Here is a 10,741-nt window from a genome sequence, read left to right on the forward strand (position 1 = left end):
GAGTGTGGGTTTTAGTTAAGACATTTCATAGTTTTTATAGTCTCAAGCTAAAAAAAGCCCCCCTCTCTATATGTATATCTTTATGTGTATAATCTTCACATATACTATATAGAGAGATTATATATAGTTCATATACATATACATATATATATATATATCTGGACTCTGGCCCCCACTTGATTAATACCATCAAATTTTAGTGACCAAAGAAGGCAATCAGGCACACTGTACCTATATTGGACATTGTTTAATAATGGTATCACTGTAAACATAACCATACAATACGAAATGGTTATGTTCTCCTGTTAGATGTTTTTAGATGAGGGCCAACTGATTCTCTATGGCAACAGGAAGGGATGAGTTGAATCTAAGAACCAGCACTAAATGAACTTGTATATATCCTTAGATTGAATTAGTTTTTAAGAATTGTGAGTTGATTGCCAGTTTTTTCCATATCTATGCATAGTTAAGTACAGTGCTTGATGGATGGCAGTTGCTCACATAAGTGCAGAAAAAAGAGTAGATGGAAAAGAGGGCAAGAAGGAAGAAAGTAATAAAGGTAGATTCAAGTTCTTTGATTTTTTTTTTTTATAACAGTCACGACTGGTTGTGAAATTTACAAAGTAACTGGTTAGGCAATAACAAAAAAAAAAGCAATAAATTAGATGGGTACTTCATATAAATGAAATAAAACTTCCAGGAAATTTGGACTTTGATCCAGTCCATCTTATGTGGGCAGCTTCATGGAAGCAAGTTAACTTTTGAAGGCTTGCCATTCTAATCAGGTCACTAACTCATGTAATGCATATATTCATTTAGTCAACAAACATTTACTGCAGACCCCTAAGTGCTTGGTGCTGTATGTAGTATGTGCTAGATTACAAAAATGAATGACATGTCTCTGTCCACAAAGAGCTCAGAGTGATGGGAAAGACAGATACATTGTGATGTTTGCACAATTCTGAATTCACACACACAAAAAATCAAATTATATAATTTAGGTTGATAAATTGTATGATTTATAAGCTATGTCTCAAAATTATTTAAAATGGGTTGGAGAGATGGCTCAGTGGTTAAGAGCACTGGCTACTTTTACAGAAGACCTGGTTTCGAATCCCAGCACCCACATGATGGCTAACAACTATCTGTAACTCCAGTTCCAGGGGATCCAACACCCTCTTCTGACCTCCATGGGTGCTGCATGACAAGGGTGCACTTAAAAGTAGGCATAGCGCTCATACACATAACATAAAATATTAAAAATAATTTTAAACAAATATACATGCATACATAAACTCCTGGGTATTATACAAAACCAAGAAGTGGCCATAACTCAGCTCTGGAAATGAGGAGGGAGGCTGCCATCAATAAGTAAAGCCTGACCTGAAATCTTAAAGAACAAAACAAAACTCACCTGGTGATACAAGACATTACAGAATGATCCGTCATGGGGATGAGACTCTCTCTCTCTCTCTCTCTCTCTCTCTCTCTCTCTCTCTCTCTCTCTCTCGTGTGTGTGTGTGTGTGTGTGTGTGTGTGTGTGTGTGTGTGTTTGGGAGGGATGTTGGCTGAGGTAGGTAGAGGCCAATGGCCACACACTGGAGGGTTTTATTTAAATGGGGGAAGTAATATATAATTCGTGATTGGATTTGTTTTAGAGAAACCACACGGGCGGCGTGACGTAATGGAAGACATTCCATTTTTGTTGTTTGTTGTTGTTGTTAGAATAACCTGCATATGGGTCTTAGATCTTTTTGAAAAACTAGACGTGTTTCATAAATGTAAAGCATTGTATTAGTCATTCTTTTGCTCCTAACGACACAGCTTGCCAGCAGAGGGGAACGGTAAAGTCAATTAACGGAGGTCAACATAGTTACTGTTGATCTTGCTTTGTTGGTAGGTTACTGAGCGGGACTGCGCCGCCTGCCTGGCGGGGGAGGGGTGTGTGTGTGTGTGTGCCGAAGTCTGGCGGATTTTCTCTTTGCAGTTAAGGGGCTCGAACCCAGGGCTTCGCGCATGACCGCTAGGCACTCTATGCCTGGCGGGGGAGGGGTGTGTGTGTGTGTGTGTGCCGAAGTCTGGCGGATTTTCTCTTTGCAGTTAAGGGGCTCGAACCCAGGGCTTCGCGCATGACCGCTAGGCACTCTACCGCCAAGCAACAGGAATTAAAAAAAAAGTCTTGGAAGGCTGGAGATGTGGCGGAGGAAACCGACGGGACTCCAGCTTTCCAAGATTTTAGCTGGGTACGAGGTTCCCGACAACTTATTTAAATGCTCATTCTGAGTTCATTTGCAGGATCAAAAATAAAAATAAGGACTAAAGTAACTGCAGCAACTTCAACAACCATGTTCCTGATCGTAGTTAAGCCGCGGTACCGGAACCACGGAACGCGGTCCCAACCCGGGAACCGACGGAGCAGCGCCATAGGGGCACTTAAGACTGCTGGGTCTCCGCCCAGTTTTTCTTGCTCCACTAACACCTTCCGCTTCGCCAGCTCCAGAGCGGAACCTTTTTTGCATCTCTACGTAGTTGAAACGGGGGACCTATTTCATCAACACCATCCTGGAAGGTCAACATGGCGGCGGCCGCGAGATACCTCAGTAGAGGTAAGACAGCCGGTGTCATTGGGCGGAAAGTCGATCTGGAACTGAGTCTCACGTTGCAACAGAGCACAGGCCAGAGTCTCCTCGGCTCGGGTCGGCTCGAAGCACTCGATATGCCTCAGTGCGCGTTCTGGGCTCTGGGTCCTCTGGAGGGTCATTACCACTTAAAAGCGACCATGTCCCAGCCCTCTTTGCTGCCTGGAGCAGGTCACATTGTGGGAGGGAATGCACAGTGACATTCCTTTAGGCCACGGGTTGGCCACGCGAGGCAGTTCTGTCTCGGGTCCAGGCTGTGTGGAGTAGCAGGTGGATGGAGTTTGATAAGTGAGTCCTGGTAGGGAAGGTGTCTAATGAAGTGTCTTAGGTCTGTAAACTTGCACCGTTCGAAGTGCTTATTGCTGCTTTCTGAATACAGGTAATTCCAGTACTTAAATTTCCAGACGTTATCTAATTTGGATCACGCTTATCGTCTGGAGGCGAGTTCTGTAGTATTTCTTTTCCAGTAAGGAGTCAAGTTCAGCTTGTTAGAACAGCCCATTTTGTTACAATGCTTTTTTTTTGTTTTTTTTTAAAGCACAGTGTTTATAAAGTATTATCTAAGTTATGTTTTTAAGTGGAGGCAACTGCCTCACCCCATTTTATGGAGGAAGAAACCAATCCCGTTGGGTATGTAGCCAAATTCATCTAGTAAGTGGCAGGGGAAGAACAGAAGCTTACACTCTAGAGATTTGTGGTGTTGGGTATGGAGCCTAGGACCTCAAGCATGCCAGGAAAGTGACCCACACACCTTTAGTGCTCTTTGATCCCCCTAGGAAATACTGTACAATTTTCTCTTTGTAGTTCTCACAGGAAAATTCAGTGTCAAGAGCTGCATCCTTTATTTAGGATAGTTGTTCAAAAGTTTGGACTGTGACAAGATATCACAAAAAGACCCTGATGACTACTAACTGAGCGAACCGCAGTATATATTATTACTGAGAAGGAGTTGAAGGCATTACCTTCATGCATGACAAATCACATTACATTAGACAAAACTGAAGAATCCCAGAAGAGAACTGAGGCTCTTGTTCCACCTGCAGTTTCTTCTCATATTAGTCGGTTGGTTCTTCTCTGTTTCCTTTAGTGTCCCAGGAGCCAGGATTCCATCTTTCACTCCCATCTCTTCTGTATCCAGCTTCATTCTTTGAAGGAGTGCAGTCACTCCTTGAGTGGTCTCATCCCCCTCTTGTAGTTTTATTGCCAATATCTTAATGGCTATTAAATTTACACCTGCTTTGGGGATCTTTTTCCTGAAGTTCAGAGTCTTGTACTCATTTGAATATTCTAGCCTTAGACCTGTATAACTTATGGACGCGTTATAAATAAAATACATTTTATATAAATCTTATATAAAATAAAATCAAATTTATAATCATAGCCTGCACTTTTCTTCATCTCTTTTGATAACAACTACATCTTTTCAGTTGTCTAGGCCACACCCCAGAATATTCTTGACTCCTCTCTTCCTCAGACTTTACATTAAGTCATTGACAAATCCTGTTTTACTCTCAAATTGATCCAGACTCTATTTGTTTTTATTATTTGGGGGTGGGTATGAGTTTTTGAGACAGTGTCTTGTGGTACCTGCTGGCCTGACCCAGCCCTCACCAGGTAGCCCAGTTGGCCTTGAACTTGAGGCTGTCCTCTTGCCTCAGCCTCCTGCTGTTAACCTAGACTCTTAACTTCTCACAGTAACACCAACTATCTTGTTCTAAGCTACTATCACTTCTCATGTTTGTTCCTCTGCAGTCTTCTCTAAATAAGGAGCAAATTGGTGTTAAGAATTTAAGCTGGGTATGGTACAAGTCTTTAATCCCAGCATTGGGAGGCAAAGTCAGGATGATCACTGCAAGTTTGAGGCCAACCTGGTTTACATAATGAGTTCTAGGCCAGCCAATACTACATACTAAGACCCTGTCTCCAGTCTCTAAATAAACATTTAAAAAAAAACTTAATCAGATTACTCCAATTCTCAGAACTCTGAGAAGCCTCCCCAAAGTCCTTATAGTGGCCTATAACTGTAATGTCTATTTTGTTTAGTCATTATTAAGCACTTTAAATGTGGCTAATACAATTTTTAAACTTTTATTTTTTAAAGTATTTATTTTTATTTTATGAGTATATTGTCTACATGTATGTAAGTGCACTCATGTTGTGCAGTGCCCGTGGAGGTCAGAAGAGGGCCTCAGATTCCCCCTGAAATTGGACTTATAGACAGTTGTTGGCCACCATATGGGTGCTGGGAAATTGAACAAGTCCTCTGCAAGAGCAGCTTGTACTCTTAACCATTGAGTCATCTTTCTAGCCCCAGCTAATATGAATTTAAAGTGTCAAATGTATACTATATGCTTTTTTTGGTGTGTGTATGTATATGTGGTGTATGTGTGTTCATGTGTGTTTGTGCACATGTGTGTGAATGTGGAGGCCAGAGGTTGATGTTGGGTGTCTTCTGATAATTGCTCTCTTGTTTATTTCCTGAGGCAGTGTGGATTTCAGCTTTCCCTGGGGGTGCTAGGATTAGGGGGAGGAGGGAGTTGTTACACTGTGCCCACCCAGCTTTTATGTGGGTGCTAGGAATCTGAACTTTGGTCCTCATGCTTTCTTGACAAGAGCTTTATTCATTAGTTCTCTCCCCAGCCCCATGTGTTTGATGAAATCTATCTTTTCTTAAAATTGCAAATTACTTTCCTCCTGTCTCAGTCTCTTTTATCCTGCAATCCTTACCTCCTTCCTCCCAGATTTATTGGTATTGTCGTCTCCTCCCAGTGTTTTGCTCACTGACATATCCTAAATAATTAAAGCACAGCTAGCACACCTTTCAATGGTGCATTCATTGTTGAGTGAATGAATGACAGACCATAAAAAGAAAGATCCAGTGAGAGTAGCTGGACCATTCCTGGTTGCTCTTTTGTTCTTTATACCTTTTCCCTTATAGTTCACATAGTAAGATGTGTTTTCTTCTAAAAATGTACTTTCTTTGCCTGCTGTACCTCTTTGTGCCTTGCTTTCAAGCAGGTGTATCATAGAACACCTCACCTCAAGTACCTGACAAACTGGGAAGAGCCCAAATAAATAGAAATATAAAGATATGACCAAAGATCTGTATAAATTTACAAGCACTCATCTTTAATATTCTGAAACTCAATCCTAATACAAGTTATCCATCAGAATAACCCTGTAGTTATCAGAGTCTGGATTTTCACAGAGATAAGTTTAAATTCAGTCTTTTTTTCTTGTTATGTGTATGTGTGCATGTCTGTGTGTGGGTACATGCCCATGAGCACAGATGCCAGCAGAGACCAGAGGGGTCAGGTTCCCCTGGAGCTGGAATTACAGATGGTTATGAGCTGCTTAATATAGGTGCTGGGAACCAAACACAGGTCCTTGGCAAAAACAGTATGTGCTCTTAACTACTGGCCATCTCTCCAGCCCTTCAGTTGCATTAAAAAACATTTTTCCCCCCTCTTTTTTTTTTTTTTTTGTTTGTTTTTTTGTTTTTTTTGTCTTTTTGAAGCAGGGTCTCCCTGTAGCCCCAGCTGTCCTGGAACTCACTATGTAGACCAGGCTGGCCTTGAACTCACAGAGATCCATCCGCCTGCCTCTGCCTCCCAAGTGCTGAGACTACAGGCTTGCGCCACCACGCCCGGCCCCCCTCTGGTTTTTTAGACAGGATCCTGCTATGTAATCCAGATTGTCTTGAACTCACGATCCTCCTGCTTCTACCTCTTAGCTATTAAAATTATAGGAGTGCTCCATTATGCCCAGCTTGCCCTTACATTTTGATAAGCACAAGTTGTGTGAGAATTGGAGTGTGTTCTCATTCTTAGTTGGTCTTTTGTTCTCTCTGGACAAGAACCACATTATTTCTGGTAATAGCATTTCCTTCCCTTGCTGATAGGTGCCTCTCGTGCCCTGCCTACCATTAGCTCTCACTATACCTAATCTTGGTAAAAGAGGGTAATTGATTAGAGCAGGGATCAGGAAATAGCCAGAGTCAGTAGGTTGACAACTGCAGATTTCTAAAGCAACAGAAATACATGAGCTGCCTGTGTGCCAATAAAACTTTATGAAACACACTCAATGCCCCTTTCCATGTATGGTAATGGATGATATTTAAAGTTATTTGGATTCATTTTTTGCCCTGACTTGTTAATTCAGTAGATATTATTTTATTTATTTATTTTTGGTCTTTTTGAGATAGGGTCTCCTTGTAGCTCCAGCTGACCTGGAACTCACTTTGTAGACCTGCCTCTGCCTCCCTAGTGCTGAGAGTAAAGGCATGTGCTACCACACCTGGCTTCAGTAGGTATTATTGAGTTTCAATATGTCAAACACTGAGCTAGGTGTTAGGCATACAATAGTGACTAAGCTGTACACATTTCCTACCTCTGGCGCTTACTATCTATTGAGGAGCAGACATTAATTGAGCAGATATTTCTTTAATTACAAATGCCCTTATGCTGAAAGGAATAACAAGCTGCTGTGCAGGTGTATATGAGAGACCTATTCTGAGTCTTCAGGAAAGTGTTCTAACGAAGTAATGTTTATAATTACATTCCTTGCAAGACAGATTGCTGTGAACTAGTCATAGCCAGAGAAAGTGATCAGGGAGAATGGCACAAGTAGAGAGAAGATTCTAGATGAAAATTCTAAGGTGGTAAAGAGCATGGTGTGCTCAGGTAAAATAATAAAGGAGCTGCATGTATTAAGCATGGAGAGCATGTGGAAGAGTGGTAAGAATTCACTTTGTTTACAGAGCCAGGTTAAGCCATCTACCAAGTGATTTAAACACAGGGTGTGATGCTCATTTTTAAAAGATCCTTACGAAAAGTAGAAGATGGAATAAGTTGGAGATGTTTAAGGTAATCCAGGTAGGACATGGTGTTGACCTGGGTTGCAGTGTTTTTAGGGGAAGGTAAAAGTTAGATGGATATGATCTCTGAGAGAAAGTGAAGAGTAGAGATAGGTGAGGCAGCTTAGGACTGATCCCTTTGGAGACCCCCAGCCCTTGGCATCTATTAAAAGAGAATATGCTAACAAAAGAGATGGAATAGTTTATCTCCTTGCAAAGGGATGGGGGTGGAGGAGAGTTTAGAGGACGAATGCAGTTTCAGATATGTTCAGGAATACCTGAAGAAGCTCTGAGGACTGTTTTCTCTAGTAGCAATGAGGTTATCTGCTTAGTGAATGACTATACTAAGGCGGACACATTGTCTACTGAGTGTTTGAAAATATAAATACCAGGGCTGGAGAGATGGCTCAGCAGTTAAGAGCTCTGGCTGCTCTCGTAGAGGACCTTGGTTCAGTTTCCAGTATCCACATGGTGGCTAACAACCATCTATAACTCCAGTTCCAGGGATCCAATGTCCTCTTATGGCCTCTATGGGTGTTGCATACATGGGTACATTTACATACATGCAGGCAAAACACTCATACACATGAGCTATAAGTAAGTACATTTTATAAAAAAGAAAATATAGACATCATGATCTAATAGTGCTACTTAAAATAGTATTATTGTAATTTTGTTTTTCTTTGTAGCAGTTTGACAGATTGTGGAAAATCTGAATTTCTGGTTCTCATTACTGGGGATTTTAAACAAGGGTTCTATCACTTGCTTTTTTGGCTGAACATGTTTATGAAGCTTCACCTATGTAGTTGCTTATTTTTATAGTCCTAGAGCTTCTGTTACAGGACTGTACTATAGTAGTAGTGCATTTATCCAGTGTACTGTAGATAAACATTTGAGTTCTTCTCTGTAGTTTTGTAGCTAGGAACGGTCTTCTGATTATTCTTGTGTGTGTCTCTTAGTGCACATGTACATGGTACTTGCTAGAAATGGACGTACGTCATCATGCTGTGCATGCTAGGTTTCATTGAGTAATTTCATATTGCTTTCCACAATGGTATTCCAGTTCACACTCATTAATGTGTAAACTACTTGATATTGTCAGGGGCTTCATTTTTTAGAGGTTTCTTAATCTAGTGTATGGAAAACAGTGCTGCTTAGATTGTTGGATTATAAATTACATCTCTAAGTAAGATAAGCACTGCTTCCTTAAGTTTTCTGAAATTTTTATTTTTTGTTTTGAGACAGGGTCTTACTACATAGTATTGGCTGGCCCAGAACTCACTGTGTAGATCAGGCTGACCTTAAACTCACAGAGATCTGCCTGCCTCTGCCTTCTCAATGCTGGGATTAAGGGTTTGTACTACCACACCTAGCAAAAAACCAAATTTTTTTGAGACAGGGTCTGACCTCAAACTTGGAATCCTGCTGTCTCGGGCTCCTACATGCTGGACTCCAGAACGCCCAATAGAAAAAAAAAAAATCACTTGCACCAAACAATATATTTAGTAATTTAAAAAATTAATTAATTAATTATTTATTTATTTATTTATTTATTTTAATGTGTGTAAGTGCACTGTGTTGTGCAATGCCTGCGGAGGTCAGAAGAGGACAGTGCACTGTGTTGTGCAATGCTTTTGGAGGTCAGAAGGTGGCATTGGATCCCCTGGAACTGGAGTTACAGATGGTTGTTAGCTACCATGTGGGTATTGGGACTCAAACCCTGGTCCTCTGCAAGAGCAGTCAGTGCTTTTAACCACTCAGCTATTTCTCTAGTCCCAGTGATTTGGTTATTTTTACATACTAGTGTAATCTTTTTGTTTTGTTTTGTTTTTTGAGACAGAGTTTCACTATGTAGTCCCAGCTGGCCTGGAACTTGCTATGTAGACCATCCCAGGCAGGCCTTTGTCTCACAGATATCTGCTTACCTCTGCTTCCTGAGTACTGGAATTAAAGGTGTGTGCCCCCATGCCCTGCATGGTATAATTGATTTATGATTGCACACTGTAATAGGTCTGCTGACCACCCTTTAAGTAGCATTGATGTCAGATACTGTATTGTGTTTTAAATTTATATTTACTTGATTACCAATGAGGTTGGACATCTTTTACATTATTTATGTTTCCTTTTTAGTTGGAATCCTCTTTAACTCTTTTGTTAATTTTTAATTGGGTTGATTTTAGATACTCAAAATATCAATCTTTTGTCAACTGAATATGTTACAAATATATTCTACTAGTTTTTGGCTATACACTTTATGAGTGTTGGGGATGGGTGTGTGCATGCACATGTGTGTGGAGACCAGAGGTAATCTTGAGTGTTGTTTCTTGGGAGGTACACACCTGGGTTTTAGAAAGAGTGTCTCTCACTGGGATCTGGAGTATGTTAATTAGGCTAGGCCGACTGGTGAGCTCCAGGGATCTGTCTGCTTGTGTTGGCATTGCAAGGACATGCCACCATGCTGGCTTTTTACATGCATGCTGGGGAGAACTCAGGTCCTCGTGCTTTGGTGGCAAGTTCTTTACTGACTAAGCTATCTCCACAGCCTCATTTTTCATTTTTTAAAAAGTATATTCAATAAACAATTTTTTTTGTCTTTTTGAAATAGGGTTTTCCTGTAGCCCTAGCTAGCCTGGAACTTACTATGTAGACCAAGCTGGCCTTGAACTCACAGAGATCCACCTGGCTCTGCCTCCTAAGTGCTGGGATCAAAAGTGTGTGCCACCATGCCCAGCTTTGATAAAGTTTTTTAACATTAATACACATGCACTAATACACATTTAGTGCTTTTGGATCTTGTTTATGAAATTAATCTTTTCCTAAAGGTTATAAGGATATTTTCTGCTATTCTGAAAGTCTTTAAGTTTTACCACTTACCTGTTTTATTTTTAGCGTTTTGTTTGATTGTTTTTGTTTTTTTCAGTATTGGGGATTGAACCTAGGGCCTCATGTGTGCCAAGCAAGCACTCTACTATTGAACTACATTCTCAAGCCTCATGTACAAGTCTTTAGTGTGTTTTAGGTTTGATTTTTGTGTGTATATGGTATAGAATCTGAATGTGGTAGGATCCATATACACTGTTTCTGAGGGGGATCATTTATGTCAGGACTGATAGGTAGAGAATGGGCGGGAGTGAGTGGGTGGATGGAGGAAGGCACTGAGGCACAGATGGAATTCTCAGCGGGATACAGATTTATTTCGCACGGGGCACCTTTCCCTTGGGGAAGGGAAAGATGTCAGGGAAGGGAA

The 10,741-nt window shown here is 40.9% G+C and overlaps 1 protein-coding gene across 1 annotated transcript in view; it reads left to right on the top strand.

The window, feature by feature from the left end:
- The first annotated feature begins 2,206 nt into the window (after positions 1-2,206).
- Mrpl1 (mitochondrial ribosomal protein L1) overlaps positions 2,207-10,741 on the top strand; it is an 82,620-nt gene continuing 74,085 nt past the window's right edge. The window contains exon 1 of the mRNA XM_008843690.3: positions 2,207-2,606. Coding sequence (XP_008841912.1) covers positions 2,576-2,606 — 31 coding nt within the window. The 5' untranslated portion in view covers positions 2,207-2,575. The remainder of the gene's footprint in view (positions 2,607-10,741) is intronic.

Source organism: Nannospalax galili, unplaced genomic scaffold (genome assembly GCF_000622305.1).
Source record: "Nannospalax galili isolate Female #2095 unplaced genomic scaffold, S.galili_v1.0 scaffold440, whole genome shotgun sequence".
NCBI lineage: Eukaryota > Metazoa > Chordata > Mammalia > Rodentia > Spalacidae > Nannospalax > Nannospalax galili.